This window comes from Malaclemys terrapin, chromosome 5, assembly GCF_027887155.1.
Source record: "Malaclemys terrapin pileata isolate rMalTer1 chromosome 5, rMalTer1.hap1, whole genome shotgun sequence".
Lineage (NCBI taxonomy): Eukaryota > Metazoa > Chordata > Testudines > Emydidae > Malaclemys > Malaclemys terrapin.
The window spans coordinates 21264757-21282696 of record NC_071509.1 but is presented as its reverse complement, the minus strand read 5'-3'; the positions used below and the strand labels follow the sequence as shown (position 1 = coordinate 21282696).

The 17940-nt window shown below is 44.6% G+C and overlaps 1 protein-coding gene across 3 annotated transcripts in view; it reads right to left on the bottom strand.

Annotated features, from left to right (window-relative positions):
* RGS12 (regulator of G protein signaling 12) overlaps positions 1–17940 on the bottom strand; it is a 180449-nt gene that overhangs the window by 85831 nt on the left and 76678 nt on the right. For all 3 annotated transcript variants that reach the window (XM_054030685.1, XM_054030686.1, XM_054030687.1), the window contains one exon: positions 4600–4621. In XM_054030685.1, coding sequence (XP_053886660.1) covers positions 4600–4621 — 22 coding nt within the window. The remainder of the gene's footprint in view (positions 1–4599; positions 4622–17940) is intronic.

The following is a 17940-nucleotide window of genomic DNA, read 5'->3' as shown; positions in this document are numbered from 1 at the left end:
CCACATCTCTGAGAAGGAAGGCCAGGTGGATGAGTGCTGATATCCTGTAAATGTATACCTACTGACCTTGTCAACACTATATTATGCTTAAAATTTCCCCCTTGTGAAATTCCATCAGTGATAGCAATGGTAAGAGTGGAGTGAAGACATCTGGCATTTTAACTACTGTCTCTCTGAGTTGGCCTAAATGGCACAATGTTTGAAACACCAGCAAACCTGCACTCTATTGATGCTAGTGCTCCCACTGTACCAATGGTACCAATAGTTGGAAGTGTGGGGAGAAAAGGCTATTGTAGACACAGCCTCAGAGAACAAGAATTACAAGAAACGATAGTGAAATAAAATGGTTTCTGCAGATCCCAGGGCAAAGGTGCAGTATAGTTACTGATCCGTACCAATAACCTTGTTTCTCAATTTTATGATTTTCTGCATTTTGACTGGCTGTGAGTAGGGTGACCAGATAGCAAGTGTGAAAAACAGTGACAGGAGGTGGGTGGTAATAGGTTCCTATATAAGAAAAAGCCCCAAAAATCAGGACTGTCCCTATACAATCGGGACATCTGGTCACACTAACTGTGAGTCATTATGTAAATCAGATTTTATTGTTTATTTCTCAGTTATTATTCAGTAAGTAAATCCCTGTTCTTTAGCTGATCACCATTAGTCCATCTGAAGAGAGTAGTATATGTACAGTTATTCCTGAATAACTCCACACCGGTTATGCAAATCCCTCTGTTCTGATAGGCTACTGCCCTTAATATTTCCCCAATGACATGCACAAAGAAAAACTGAGCCAGTTTTTTTAACCCTCACAAAGTTGGTATTTTTATTGCCCTGAGGACGGAATTTGGTGTGTGAACTGTGAGTTTGTTAAGAGCTCAAAATTCAGCTTCAAGTAAGTTAGATTTAGAAGAACTCTTCACCTTGTACAAAGGGCAGCTGGTCAGTTGAGGGCAGAGGGATGAAGGAGAGGAAATACAGGAGGAAGAGAGATTATAGGTTTAGCCTTCCTTCAGTGACAGCCTGTAAGACTTATTTTCAAATATCTATTAAAACTTCAAGAGAAATGTACTTACTATAATTTCCCCATAATGATCTTTTTCCTCCCACCCACTGAAGAAAATGACAACATTTTCAAACTTGGGTGTCTTAAGTTAGGCACCTAAATAAGTGACTTGATTTTAGGAGGTGCTCAAACCCTATCAAATCCTACTGACTTAAATGAGTGCAGTGGCTGCATAGCACTTCTGAAAATCAAGCCATTTATTTAATTTGTCTCAATCTGGAGTCGGGTACATAACTGAAGGTGTCCAAATCTCAAAATGTTGGCCAGTGGGAATATATACCTTTTTATTTTGGTGGTGACAACCCAAACGTGCACTTTTGGAGTTAGTACACAATCTGACTGAATACAGCTTTGAGCAATCAGCATCCAAAGCCAGACTCTAATGTAAAGCTTTTACATAACATGAGGCACTAGTGATTTGAAAGAAAAAAAGTTGCTGTGCCCCCTGTTCTAGTTGCAAGGATAGATTTAAATAGACATAATTATTTTTACAAGTGGACATACTAACATAAATGGCTTGTATAGGTAAGGGAAATTTGCATTGTGCAACTATATTAATGCTGTTACACTGGAGCAAATTCCTCTAACCTAGACAAGCCTGAAAATACGTAATTCTGTGGGTCTTCTAATGAAGTGCTGAAATAAAAAAAAATAGAAAAAAATCATTGCTGTGACATTTTTCAAAGAAAGTAAAAGTCTGAAATTGTCGTATAGACATTAATCAGAACATTATACCTAGTGAAACTATAGCTGAAATTAGTTAAGATTTTATTTCTATTCAATTTTTCTGGTTTCACTCCCTTCTCTTGGATCTTATTTTTCCAGTTTATCTTCTATATAGTTAAGCATTTATTAAATATTATTCTTCACATAGTCTATATTTTATAGCTTTGTACAGAACTTAGGACCCACTGGTACCTTAAAAACTGAGAGAGTGTATGGTGTTAAATCTTCAGCACTAACTGACAAGACAGATAAAATACTAGGATATAGAACAGAATACTGAGTGCAAGTTCCAATCTGTTCTTTTACCTCTGCAACCTACACAGCCCTCAGACTTCACGACTCCACCAAATTCTACAGTATTAATTGTGAAAATACAATTATCCCTAGACTTGAAAATAACTTCAGTAACAATACTGGAGGAGCGGAACATGACAAGCCAGAGATCTCTAATAAAACTGACAAATGGAAGTACACTGTGCTTGATGTTACTATCAAGGGAGTGCTACTTCAGGGTTCCCATTTCCTCAGCAAATGGAGATTAGACTTGCCATGAAGGAGAAATACTTTTCATTGTAGACAAGCAGATAATCTTTTTTCAGACCAACAAATTTAGAATACATAAACTTTCAGGACACAAAAATCATTTCTTGTGGAATTAGCTGTCTGTACAATATTCAGATTAGTAAACCTAGAAACACTGTCTGCATGTTAGGCTATGTCTATGTCTTGATTACAGATAAAAAGATGTATTTTTACACTGAGATGGGAAACTCAAGAGAGCTAACTGGATGTAAAATCTTAGTGGAGACAAGGCATTATAGTTTTTATCTCGATATAGTCAGTCAGGGTCAACCCTACACCTTTCACCTAGGGTTTTTATCTTGACTAGCTACATTGAGGTTAAAAAAAAAAAAAACTGTGCCTTGTCTCTGCTAGAATATTCCATCAAGACAGACTACTCACTGTAAAAACACACCTTTTTACAGTGAAGATATAACCTCTGTTTAAGAAACAAGAGATGGAATAGGTGCACACTGCCTTTTCCCCCGTTATCCCATGGCAAATTAGTGGGTGGGCTTCAAACAGACTATGTTCTACCTCCCATCCGAGTGCTGTGACAGTGGTGACAGCTGAAGAAGAGAAAATACCTGATGGGATAAGTTAGCAGCTAGCAAAATGACACAGTCAACTCTGTCTAGGGTTTTATTTCTGGCTGAAGCCCAAACAGGCCTCATTTTTTATAAGAAATGACAAAGAAAGATAGGGGAGGAATGAATAACGAGAGCTGCTGTGAATATATTTTGCTACTCTTCCACTTAGATAAAAAAACAAGCAACTAACCCTACCCTCCTCCAGCTTCAGAATCTTTCTTTCGTTTTAGTTCGCTTGTTTCCTAAACAGATGTTTGCGTCCTTTTGCCTAATAAAACAGTATATATTATACAGTACTTGAAGAAAGCCAAAATGGGTAAAATACACACAAGACTGATCCTTCGCAGGACCAAGTGAGGCAACTCTAGAAGCAAACCACCTGTAGTGTAAACTAAGCTATACTAAAGGCCTTGTATACTGTTAAGGAATCATATTTAAACTGTTCCAGCTAAACTGGTTTCTAACACAACTTGGTTGGTTAATATGTATGGGTCCAAATGGTGCAAGGGCCATGCTAAAAGAGTATGTTCTCGCCTACATAGAACACATTTTTGTTTTTGTTTTTTTTAAAATGTACAGCAATTGTTGAATTTCTTCAGTCACTAGTTACAACTTAGCTAAAAATATTTTGTTTTTAAATAAGTTTCTACCAAACTTTTGCCAGCCAAACCATATTAGAACCTTAATTAGCTGGAACTGCCATTCAACTGAACTTAAACACAATTCTTTATCTCTATTTGAAGCCCAGCATAGTAGGAGGCCCAAGTAGCAATGCTAATCTTAATAGTGGAATTTGGTTCAGAGTTCTCAAATGAAAGAGTTAGATAGCCTCTTCTCAATTCCTGATCGCTCATCACAAAATGTAGCATAGATAGTGACCCAATATCAGAGGGGTAGCTATGTTAGTCTGTATCCACAAAAACAACGAGGAATCTGGTAGCACCGTAAAGACTAACAAATTATTTGGGCATAAACTTTCGTGGGTAAAAAACCCACTTATTCAGACCCAATAGTTATCCCAGAACAGCAAGAACTTCAGGTTGGGTTACATTTATTCAGTTTTTAAGGATGCCATCTTATTTATCTAAAATGAATGCATTACTTCGTTATAAAAAGGAACTCCTTTTAGCCTCAACAAGAGCTCTGAGATCACACTTAACCTATGAGCTAGGAGCAGTCTCTGCAAGACAAAACAGTAAAAAACTTGTTTTAACATGTAAAATGAAATGCTGTTGATGAAAAGTGCAATGGTGAAAGAATATACAGTACATAAAGGATATTTAAAAAATGAGAGTGAGATTTCATCAGTTCCCAATTTAATAATATCCTACTAGATCAACTTTTTAAAAAATCACAAATGAAGAATTCTAGTTGTAATAACATGCATTTATTTAAATGCATATGCCAGAAAAAATTATGTAAGTAAACAAAGGAATATAACATGTAAACATCAGGCTTGATCCTTCAGGATTTTCATAGGCACAATTCCTACTGAAGTCAGTGCATCATTAAGGACTGCAGGATGGTCCCATCATGTTTATCAAGCAAACACTTCTTGTCATATGACATTTTATTTATCACACTTTACCACACTATTTAATGTGGGAACTTTGATTTTCTGAATACTAATAAAAGTGACAACAAATTTGAGCTTACCTCCATCAGACACAGTTGCAGACTACAAAAAAGAGAGAGAAAGAGATGAGTTACATACATTTCATGACAATACAGAGAGAAACTTTTCTGAGTAACATACAATACTGAAAGTGCTGATAAGTCTTTGCATTTTGGCCCAGAAAATCAATCAGCCCAAGTGACATAGGGGAGAGACAGTATAAATGAGTCAGCAGTTATTTTCCAACAGCTGCTGCCTCCTCCTACCAAACTTCTCCCAAGCTATTGAACTAATGTATTGTAGCCTGATCCCACAAATATTTATTGGGCAACTTGCTTCCCAATGTGTGTGCTCACACTGAGTTCAACAGGACTGCTTACAAAAGTTACTTGTATGTACATGTTTCCAAGATCAGATCCTTATGTTCTTAAAGGTAACCTTCAAAAGTTAAAATATATATGAGTCATATCCTTTTTTGTCCCTCCATGATGTATAAAGAAGACCTGAAAGGTTCTCTTTTTTCCCATGCTTGTGTTTTACAATAGAAATTCAGGCTGGACTTTAGATGTCTTTGCTGGGGGGAAAAAATGTTTTTACATTGTGTTAGCTATCTTGATGTAAAATCCTAGTGGAGACAAGGTACAGGTAATTTTTACCTCAATGTAGCTAATCAAGGTGCAACTTATACCTCCCAACACACTATGTGGAAGTTAAAGTATTGATCTCAACTAGCTATGTTGAGAGAGCCATTACCTGTGCACTTGTCTCCAAAAGGATTTCACATCAAATTTTGCAGCGTTGACATAGCCTAGGGCCCTAGGATGAGTGGAGAACCAGTCAGATGATGACAACGTGGGTTTGTCTACACAACACCTCTTACCTTGGATTGCCAATTAATTTAAGGTAGTTAAAACTTTTGTAAAAGCTAGTGTGTGGACATTCCCCGAACATCTGTTACAGTATACAAATATTGTCTCTCCATCCTGAGCTGAGCAGAAGCTAAGAGGTGGAAGCAATTTTTAGTCAGACCGAACTTTTTCTGTTCATTCTTTTTTGTTAACATCCATTCAAATGACTAACATTTTAAATAGGGGAAGAAGTTCTCTTTGATTATTCAAAAAGCCCCTTTAATTAACTTATTAAATGATCACATTTTTACCCCCTAGTGGTCTTCTAACAAAACCATAAAAGTTCAGACTATTCATTTATGATATTTCCCAAATAAGGGACAATCAGTGGGGGAAAAAATACCTGCATATCTCCTTTCAGGATGTGTACATCATAAAGAAACAAAAATAGGGCAGAGGTCAAATTAAAAAGCAAAAATAAAAAACAAAAATCCACAAAAACTTTCAGTCACCTTTAAAACTTTAATTGCATTTTTAAATGAAGTCCTTTGTATAATATTTAAGTATTAGATCAGTAATATTGAGTGGTATAAATTAGTGTAGCTCCATTAGCTTCACCAGCTGTGGATTTGGTCCCATTTAAAAAAAATCAGTTAGTAGTCATTTGGAATTTTCAAAGCCTGTCATTTTATTATGCTAATCTTAATCAAAATAGATTTTTTAATCATTGCTTTTCTTTTCATGCATCACTGAAAAAACATTTCTTGTGAAGTTATATAAAAATAAATCTCTCCCTTTGAATTTGTAAAGCGTAATAATATAATCCAAGTAGCATCTGTGAATCTTCCTCAAACTCATTCAACAGCACTACAGGGACTCAAAGATTTGGGATGATGTGTTCATGAAGGTGCATAAAATGTTTTATGCTAACTTATAAGAAAAGTATTTTGCATGACAGTCTAGCAACTACTCCACATTAATTATTATAAAATGCCAGATTTGTATAATTGTAAAGTTACTTTTAAAATGGAATCTACATGATTGAATACTGTGCACTAAATATAATCCACTACATAGTACTTATTAAACTCTTATGGAAGCAACAGATCAGTGACTGTTTTTAGATTCCTTTTGTTTTACTCACACATATTGCATGGTGAAACTTTGGTTATACTGAATACTATGACTTCTACACCATTACTCAGAACATAAACAACTAAGACTGCCAAAAAGGTAATAAAAATAACAAATGAATATAGGTGTACTTTTCAGGCAAAAAGTAATCAGATAACTTCTCAGAATACATTTTTAGGTCTAGTCTGTTACCTTAGCATATCTGTTTGCATCTTAATTCAAACATTTTTGCTAAATTTGAAAGGCATTGATGGAAATAAACAGAATTGTCACAAGCACCTTTAAGAATGTGTCATTTACTTCCCTTTCAGTAATTAGGCAGTTAACAACTCTAAAGTAACATTTCTTAGCCCTGGTCTACACTACAAAGTTAGGTCAATGCAATGCAACTTACGTCGACCTAACTCTCTAAGTGTCTACATTAAAATTTCTCTTCTGCCGATGTAACTGCCCCACTACACCTACTTAATAACTCCACCTCCACAAGAGATGTAGAGTCAATGTCGATATAGTTAGGTCAAAGCAGTGCCAGTGTAGTCACTGCGTTGCTTACATTGACTGTTGCTGGCATTGAGAAGCCATCCCACAATGCCCCACACTGACAGTTCAATCAGTGCAAGCGCTCTGGTGAAGATGCGCACCACTGACACAAGGAGCAAAGTGTAGACATGCACAAGCAATGTAATTACTGCAGCAGCTATATGCCGATGTAAATTAGGTCTACTTAATTTTGTAGCCCTTAAGGAAGAATAGTATGATTTCCAAATAAATATTAAAAGAACTCCCCCAGTTAACTGACTTTAGTGCTTGTGATAAGTGATAGAAGGCTTTAGCTCAACTGATTTAGCATATGTTATAGACAAAGTGCCTTGTCTACACTATGCAGTGTAGTTGTAGCCGTGTCAGTGCCACAGAGACAAGGTCAGTGAGGTAATGTTTTTTACTGGGCCAACGTCTGTTTAGAGAGACAACTAAATGCAAGGTGCAACAGATTGTTTAGCATAAGTAGTTAGCACATATTTTAAGGGACTCTTCAAGGTAGACTGGCCCGTTAACACCTCTCCAGTCATATGACAAGAAGAGGGAGTTAGTGGGTTTGTTGTAATAAGCCATATCAAATGCACCACTAAACCGATGATATACCTGAGTTACATCGACAACATTTTCATCCTCTGGAGATTAAACTCCCTCACAGATTTCTACCACAACTTCAACAACCACCACTCATCCATTAAACTCTCTCTGGAACACTTCCACACTAGCATCAACTTCCTGGACAATCATCTAGAACAATGGAATCCAGAGAACCATACACAAGAAACCCACATATCACCACATTTACCTTCAGAGATTCAGTAACCACTCCAAACACACCAAGAAATCTATCATCCACAAGCAGGCATTCAGCTACCACAGAATATGCTCTGTAGAGGAAATCTGGGATATACACCTTAACACACTTAAAACCACCTTCAACAAACAAGGACACTCCATCAAAGAAGTAGATTGAATCATGGAACAGGCCACACAGACAACCTGAAAGAACCTGCTTCAATACAGAAATAAAACTCCGTCTGACCATACACTCCTAGTTGTCACCTACCACTCCACACTGGAACCCATATAGAGCATCATCAAACAACTACAACCCAAACTCAATGGCGACCCCATCCTGAAAAAAATATTTCCCGAACCCCCCAACCTCTCCAAGCTCATCGTTAGAAAAGACGGTTACTCACCGTTGTAACTGTTGTTCTTCGAGATGTGTTGCTCATATCCATTCCATTAGGTGTGTGCGCGCCGCGTGCACGATCGTCGGAAGATTTTCTACCCTAGCAACACCGGCGGGTCGGCTGTGGAGCCCCCTAGAGTGGCGCCTTCATGGCGCTGAATATATACCCCAGCCGACCCGGCGCCCCCTCAGTTCCTTCTTGCCGGCTACTCCGACAGTGGGGACGGGGGGCGGGTTTGGAATGGATATGAGCAACACATCTCGAAGAACAACAGTTACAACGGTGAGTAACCGTCTTTTCTTCTTCGAGTGCTTGCTCATATCCATTCCATTAGGTGACTCCCAAGCCCAACTTAGGTGGTGGGGTCGGAGTGAGACTTTGCTGTGTGCAAAACCGCTGACCCGAATGCAGCATCGTCTCTGGACTGCTGCACTAGTGCATAGTGAGCTGTAAACGTGTGGACTGATGACCAAACCGCCGCTCTACAAATGTCCTGTATCGGAACATGTGCCAGGAAAGCAGTCGAGGAGGCTTGGGCCCTCGTGGAGTGAGCGGTGAGGTGCGGTGCTGAGACGCCTGCCAGGTCATAGCAAGTCCGGATGCAAGACGTAATCCAGGAGGATAGGCGTTGTGAGGAGACCGGTGAGCCTTTCATTCGGTCGGCCACTGCAACGAAGAGTTGCGTCGTCTTTCTAAAGTGCTTTGTGCGGTCAATATAGAAGGCCAGGGCCCTGCGTACGTCCAGAGAATGCAAACGTTGATCCTGGCGAGTAGCATGTGGTTTAGGGTGAAAAACCGGAAGAAATATGTCCTGGTTGATATGAAATGGAGAAACCACCTTAGGGAGAAAGGCAGGATGTGGACGAAGCTTCACTTTATCCTTATGGAAAACTGTATAAGGGGGCTCGGATGTAAGCGCCCTGAGTTCAGAAACACGCCTTGCTGAGGTAATGGCTACGAGGAAGGCTGTCTTCCAGGATAGATACAAAAGTGAACAGGTGGCTAGTGGTTCAAATGGAGGACCTGTGAGTCTGGAGAGAACCAGATTAAGGTCCCACGTCGGGACGGGCTGACGCTGTTGTGGGTACGTCCGGTCTAAGCCCTTGAGGAATCTAACGACCATCGGGTTAGAGAATACCGAGGACGCGAATTCCCCTGGGTGAAAGGCTGATATAGCAGCCAGGTGAACTTTGACTGAAGATATCACCAACCCTTGCTGTTTTAGGGAGAGGAGATATTCCAAAATGAGAGGAATAGGTGCCTGCAACGGGGGCGTGGCTCGTTGTTCGCACCAACATGAGAACCGTTTCCACTTGGCCAGGTACGTGGTCCGTGTTGAGGGCTTCCTACTGCTCAGCAGAATCTGTTGGACAGAGTGCGAGCATTGCCGCTCTGCCTGGGTGAACCATGGAGCAGCCACGCTGTGAGGTGGAGTGATTGCAGGTCGGGGTGACGCAGCCGACCGTGGTCCTGAGAAATGAGATCCGGACATAATGGAAGCGGGATCGGTGTTTGAACCGAGAGTTCCAACAGTGTGGTGTACCAATGTTGTCTCGGCCACGCTGGAGCGATCAGAATTACCTGTGCCTGGTCTCTGCACAATTTTAGCAGTACCTTGTGGACCAGAGGAAACGGAGGGAAGGCATAAAACAGGTGGTCTTTCCAGGGAAGGAGAAACGCATCCGAGAGGGAGCCCGGAGCTCGACCTTGTAGGGAGCAGAACACGTGGCACTTCCTGTTGTCTCGAGATGCAAACAGGTCTATCTGGGGAAACCCCCACCTCCGGAAGATGGAATGTATGATGTCCGGACGGATAGACCACTCGTGTGTCTGGAAGGACCTGCTGAGTCGGTCCGCTAGAGTGTTCTGGACTCCAGGGAGGAACGATGCCGTGAGATGGATTGAGTGGGCGATGCAGAAGTCCCACAGGCGAATGGCCTCTTGGCATAGAACTGACGAACGTGCTCCTCCTTGCTTGTTGATGTAAAACATGGCCGTGGTGTTGTCGATGAGAACTAACACACAACGGCCACGTAGTTGATTGAGAAATGCCTGGCACGCCAGGCGCACCGCCATCAGCTCCCGAACATTGATGTGCAGGGCTAACTGGGGTGCAGTCCACAGGCCCTGGGTATGGTGTTCGTTGAGATGGGCGCCCCAACCCAGAGATGAAGCGTCTGTGACCAGATGCAGAGAGGGTTGTGGGGCGTGAAATGGCATCCCTTCGCAGACCACATTGTGATCTAGCCACCAGGTGAGGGAGGTCAGGACCGAGTTCGGGACCGTGACCACCATGTTCAGGCTGTCCCGATGTGGACGGTATATTGATGACACCCAGGTCTGGAGTGGGCGAAGCCGAAGTCTGGCATGCCTGGTTACGTACGTGCAGGAAGCCATGTGACCCAGCAGGGTAAGGCACGACCTCACCGTGGTAGTTGGGAAGGCCTGTAGCCCTTGAATGAGGCTCGTGATGGTGCCAAAGCGGTTGTCTGGCAGGATGGTTTGTGCACGTCTGGAGTCTAGAACTGCGCCGATGAAATCTATTCTCTGGGTAGGTTCTAGAGTGGATTTGTCCTTGTTGAGTAGGATGCCCAACTCGTTGAATGTGTGCACTATTCTGTGGACGTGAGCTTGAACTTGCTCTTTGGTGCGACCGCGTACCAGCCAGTCGTCTAGGTACGGGAACACCTGTATCTCCTGCCGACGAAGGTACGCTGCCACGACAGCCATACATTTCGTGAACACTCTTGGGGCCGAGGATAGGCCGAAAGGAAGGACTGCAAATTGGTAGTGCACCGTGTTTACCACGAATCGCAGGAAGCGTCTGTGAGGTGGGTAAATTGAGATGTGAAAGTATGCGTCTTTCATGTCGAGGGCGGCGAACCAGTCTCCAGGATCGAGGGAAGGGATAATGGCCCCCAAAGAGATCATGCGGAACTTCAACTTTACTACGAATTTGTTGAGTCTGCGCAAGTCCAAGATGGGCCGCAGACCTCCTTTGGACTTGGGGATCAGGAAGTAACGGGAATAAAATCCCCTGCCCCTTAACTCTATCGGAACCTCCTCTATGGCCCCCATGGCCAGGAGCGTAGAAACCTCCTGTATAAGAAGTTGCTCGTGAGAAGGGTCCCTGAAGAGGGACGGGGAAGGGGGGTGGGAGGGGGGGATAGAAGAAAACTGGATAGCGTATCCCTTCTCCACCATGCGGAGGACCTAGCGGTCCGAAGTTATAAGGGACCAAGCACGGTGGAAGTGGGAGAGGCGATCCCGGAAGGAGGGGGCTGGATCCTGGGGGATGACTGGGGCGCCGTCCTCGACCGCACCTTCAAAAGTTCTGCCTGGGGCCTGAAGGTGGTCTAGGTGGCCCTTGGTTTTGGCCGGGTTGAGGGCCGGTCCACCTTCTTCTACCACCTCGCCCTCGCCTCCGGGTCGAGTCCTGTCTCTGACGAGGCGGGGGGGGGGTAGAAGCGCTGAGGCTGCGGCCTAAATGGTCTGCGCTGAGGGCCCACAACATGCATCCCCAGGGAGCGCATGATTGTTCTCGAGTCCTTGAGGCTCTGCAGGCGAGAGTCCGTCTTGTCCGAGAACAATCCATGTCCCTCAAAGGGCAGATCCTGTAGGGTTTGCTGCAGCTCCGGAGGCAAACCCGAAACTTGAAGCCAGGAGATCCTCCGCATAGCGATACCCGAAGCCAGGGTCCTCGCAGCTGAGTCTGCTATGTCCAAGGAGGCCTGCAAGGAGGTCCGAGCCACCTTCTTACCCTCCTCTACCATGGCTCCAAACTCCTCCCTGGACTCTTGGGGAATCAACTCCTTAAACTTCCCCATAGAGTTCCAGGAGTTAAAATTGTAACGGCTCAGTAGCGCCTGTTGGTTCGCCGCTCTAAGTTGCAGCCCTCCGGCTGAGTAAACCTTACGGCCAAACAAATCGAGCCGCTTAGCCTCTTTTGATTTAGGCGCTGCAGCCTGCTGGCCGTGGCGCTCTCGTGCGTTCACTGATGCCACCACCAGTGAACACGGTTGGGGGTGGGTATACAAGTACCCGTAGTCCTTAGACGGGACAAAGTACTTCCTTTCCACCCCTCTCGCTGTGGGTGGGATAGAGGCAGGAGTTTGCCATATCGTATCCGCAATGGTTTGTATCGTGCGGATCAGGGGTAGCGCCACCCTCGATGGGGCATCCGCTCCGAGGATGTTCACGATAGGGTCCTGTACTTCCACTATCTCCTCCGCCTGCAGGTCCATATTACGGGCCATCCTACGCAGGAGATCCTGGTGAGCCCGAAGATCTATCGGAGGGGGACCCGTACATGAAGTGCCCGCCACTGCCTCATCCGGAGAGGAGGAGGAAGGTGCCTCCGGTGGTACTGGATCCAAGGGGGGGTCCTGATCCCCCTGCTCTTGGGCCGGAGCATCACCTGTACTTGGGTCTATGGTGTCAGGTGGCGTGGACACGGAAGCCTCCATGCCCCCTGGCGGAGGCCGAGAGATGGTGGATTCTGGGGCCCTTCTAACCGAGTGACCCGAGCGAGAGGTCGATGGTATTGGAGCCCCTTGCTCCTGGTGGTACGCCCACGGGGTCCAAAATGACCAGTGAGATGGTCCATGAGAGTGGTCCTCTGCCATCTCCTGCCAATGGCCCAAGTTCCGTTCCTCGGCTTGCCCTTGAGGGGGGTATGCCGATCTCGACAGGTCCTCCGAGGAGCGAGACACTGATCTTGACGGCCATGGCGGTGCCGAGAGAGATGAAACGATCCCCGTGGGCTGCGGTGCCGCACGGTACCGGTCCGGAGATGATCTATCTCTGCGCGGTGCCGGCGAACGGTGCCGGGACCGCGATCGGTGCCGATGACCTCGTCGGTGCCGGGAGCCGGATCTGGACCTCGACGAGGACCTGGAGTATGCCCGGTGCCGGGAGCGGCCTCTCGACGTCGAGCGTCGACCGTAGCGGTGCCGAGAACTACGTCTCGACGTTGATCGGTGCCGACGATCATAGCGGTGCCGAGACGTAGAACGGTGCCGCGACGAAGATCTTGGCCGCGAGTACGACCGGTGCCGAGGTGATATTCGGTGCCGGGACTGCGAGCGGCGTGGGGACCTGTTTCTGGACCTGGACCGGTGCCGAGGTTCCAGCCCTTGTGATGGAGGGCGCATCAAGGCAGGTTTCCCCCTTGACTGGACCGGGCGGGTCAACGGTGCCGTCGGTGCCAGTGGTTGAGGCGGTGCCGGCTCCGTGAGAGCTATCAAGTCTCTCGCCGCCACGAAGGTCTCCGGAGTCGACGGGAGTTGTATTACCGCCGGTCTCGGTGGAGACGCTATCTGCACCGGACTCAACGGCCTCGGTGCCAGAGTCGACAGTGCTGGAGGCACCTGTTTCCAGTGCTCCACCGGCGCACTCGGCTCTACCCCCGGCACTGGGGGAGCCGGCGTCTTCGGCACAGAGGTCCCCGTCTTATGGGCTTTTTTATGCCCCGGGGATAATGACCGGCGTCGAGGTGCCTGCTGCGGTGCCGACGAGGTCCGGTGCCGGGGAGGTTTGTCCGGCACCGCCCGCGTTGTCGGCATTGCCGGTGCTGCTGGGGCACTGCGCACCGAGGCGCTAGGTGCCGGGGCCTGGCTCGTAGAAGGAGTGTCCGGGCTAAGTGCCGCCTCCATCAGGAGTTGCCGGAGCCGAAAGTCCCGCTCTTTCTTGGTCCTTGGTCTGAAGGCCTTACAGATCTTGCACTTATCTGTTTGGTGGGACTCTCCCAGGCACTTCAGACAGGAGTCGTGCGGGTCGCTCGTGGGCATAGGTTTAGCGCAGGAGGCGCACTGCTTGAAGCCGGGAGCTCTGGGCATGAGCCCGGGCCCGCGGCCGGGGGAGAAAGGGGGCGACGACCCCCTTAGTCCCCTGGACTATTATAACAAATCTAACAACTTTAAAAAAACTATTTAACTATTAAACTACAAACACTGGAACTATAACTATAACTACAACTGCGAATAACTAACTAAGCTAGGGAGAGTGGAGAACAGCTATGCCGCGCTCCACAGTTCCAACGACCGTCAGGGGCGGTAAGAAGGAACTGAGGGGGCGCCGGGTCGGCTGGGGTATATATTCAGCGCCATGAAGGCGCCACTCTAGGGGGCTCCACAGCCGACCCACCGGTGTTGCTAGGGTAGAAAATCTTCCGACGATCGTGCACGCGGCGCGCACACACCTAATGGAATGGATATGAGCAAGCACTCGAAGAAGAAGCAAGCTTCCCACAGACCAGGACACACCAACTCAAAGCAGCAGCAGACTTTGATAGAACAACAGATGCAAAACCTGCAGACATATCTCCATTGTTACAATGATCAACACACTCCACAACACACCTGTCAAAATTCATGGATCCTGGACATGCCTATTACAACATGTGGTATACCTCATCCAGTACACTAAATGCCCCAATAACAACTATGTGGGTGAAACCAGACTATCACTATGCTCTCAAATGAACTCTCACATGAAAATGATAAAAGACAAAAAACACTGTCACCTGTGGGTGTACACTTTTCACAAAGCCATCAGTCTATATCTGACCTATCAATCCTCAGCCTCAAAGGAAACCTGCACAACACTTTCAAAAGATGAGCCTAGGAGCTTAAATTCAATCTCTGCTAGACACTGAAAATCACTGAACAGAGTCACCGGATTTATGTCTTATTACAACAATCTGTAACGCACTAAGGCCATGTCTATATTTACAAGCTTACAGTGGCACAGCTGTACCTATACAGCTGTGCCACTGGAAGATTGCTCATGCAGCCGTGTTATGCCGATGGGAGAGAGCTCTCCCATCGACATAATAAAACCAGCTCAATGAGCGGCAGTAGCTATGTCGGTGGGAGAGCATCATAGTGCTATGCACACGAGCGCTTATGCCGGCAAAACTTATGTCGCTCAGCAAGGTGTTTTATTCACACACCAGAGCGACAAAAGTTTTGCCAACATAAGTGCTAGTGTAGAAATGGCCTATCTCCCTCTTTTTGTCCTATGACTGCAGAGGTGTTAACGGATACTCTACCTAGAATAGTTCCTTACAATATGTGCTAATTACATATTCTAAACAATCTGTTACACCTTGCATTTAGCTATGATGCTCAGAGTACCTTTCCCAGCCTGAAGAGGAGCTCTGTGTGGCTCGAACACTTGTTTCTCTCACCAACAGAAGTTAGTCCAATAAAAGATATTACCTCATCCACCTGATCTGCCTATAGTAGACTTTTAAAACATATTATGGCTTGTCTATACAGGGACATTTGGGTACATTAAAATTAATTAACTCATGGTGTGAAGTTCATTGTGCATTAATTAATGCGTAGACACACTATTCAGCAGTAGCCTGAGCTCACCGTAGTTTAAACCTCCTTCAAGCTACAGCAAATTAAGGTCACTTTATTTCTGAATGAGAGTGTCCATGCATGAGTTTAATATGCATTTGATTTATGAACATTAACTTCACACCATCAGTTAATTCATCTTAAATTTTCTGAGGCCTGGTCTACACTTAAAAGATAGGTGGACATAGCTATGTTGTTCAGGGCACAGGCGCCAACTCCGTGAGTGCTCCGGGGCTCAAGCGCCCACGGAAAAAAAAGGGGGGGTGCTCAGCACCAACCAGCCAGATTGGTTCTGGCCCTGGGGCTGGCCACCGATCAGCTGTTTAGTGTCCTGGGGGAGGCGGGAGGAGCAAGCGGTGGGTATGCCGGGGGGGGGGGGGGCGCTCAGGGGAAGAGGTGGAGCGAGAGCGGGGTGCCCCCCGGGGGGGGGGGAAGTCAGCGCCTATGGCTCAGAGGTGACCCACTGAAAGAGACATGCTTGGTGGAAGAGACAAGCTTTCAAATGCCACAGAACTCTTCTTCAAAACACATAAGCACATTTTAAAATAGCCTAATCCATAATTTAAACTAATCTGCCTTTGATAGTTGTATTTAGTACTAGTTAAAGTTGTTAATGATTGCATTTGAATTTACAGTAATGGGTTTTAAACGTGTTTGTGGATGCTTAAAAAAAACCCTCAATGTACCTTTATCAGAAACAGTATGCAGTCAGCATTCAAAGGCAGAAGTTTCTCTCTAAACGTTCAGTAAAAGCTTGTCTAGATTTGTCCATGAGAGGAAGTTGCAAGACCTGATTTTGTAAGCAGTATGGTGATCTCATTTTAAAACTTCAATACTTTATGGGTCACGTTCTACTCTCAGTTGTCTATGTAGAATACTACTCAGAGCACTTATGGGACATATTTGATACAGTATGTGTATAAAAATGATTTGATGGAAATAACTAACACATAACTATACATGCACAGATCACTGATTTTATTCAACATTTACACACCTCTCCGATTCCTACACAATTCCTGCATCAGGTAAAATGATAAGCACCATAAAATCACATGGCAACTCATTTATTGCTCAAGAGCACCTGGAACCTAATTTTAATGATATTTCTAAACATACTGAAATATTTTATTAAAAGAATCTGTTACTACAGTTTATTTGAACTCTGAGAAACCCTTAGACTTTTATTTTGCTATTTCATATCAGATATGCAATTTTGTTTTTTTACAAAAGTATTTAAGTTAGCTAAAAAAATTTGAGAATAGCCAAGAGTAGAAATCTGAATTGTATTCGTCATTCAAAATATGTTCACATCCAGATTAGAACTCAAGAGATCCTGGGTTCCAAATAACTTCAGTAATAAAGACATGCTCATATGCCAGAAGCGTGGTGGTAATCAATAACTAATTTTTTTTTAAAAAATGAATTAATTAAAGGCCTGCAAAAACAAAAACATCTTGCAGCATCTTCCTCAGCAGAAATCCTTCCTGCTTATCCACTTGGCATGTCTATGCACGTAGAAGGTGGACACTGTAACGTTCTTCCTTGCAGCTTACTACAGAGTCCTGATTACCTATGATCAAAGGGAGGCACTTACAGTGCAAGAGGCAGCAACATAAGCCATGGCCTCCTAATTATCATATTCCACAAGGAAAAGAGCAATTCCTTCAAGGCATATCCAATAGCCTTAAGTTCCATCTGAGAGATACGCTATGAAATTCCTCTTTGTACTACTGCCCTAGCAAGTGAGGAAGACCATATTCCTGAAGTTCATCAAGAGTTTGATTCCAGCTGGTTTCAAGAAAAGCTTATCTTAGAGTAGTTTATTGGGAGATGCCCACTATTTGAGAGAAGGAACTACTCTTTTATATTAGCAGTACCACAGACTTCAATTCACTCACCAAGTTAAACTGGTAAGTTATGATGCTGGGGTATAGGGGGATAGAAAGCAGCTGCCTTTTGACATCCTCAGCAATGATTGATACAGCACTGAACAATGTTATTTAATAAAGACATTGGTTTCAATTTAGTAGCTGCTCAGGGTGTACAACTTGAGATGTCAACTGTACAGGGAAGTCTAAAAAAATCCTCAAGTTCATCTTTCAGGGACAGAAGCTGGATTTCAAAATTGTTGCGACATTTAGAAGTTTACATACCTTTGGCAGACAGCACTTCAGAACATACCATAGTTTTGAATCAAAGGACATAAAACTACATGTCATATATTTGTCATCCCTTAACCTTCTCTTTGGTAAATTAAATAGATTAAGTTCCTCTAATCTATCAGCATATGACATGGA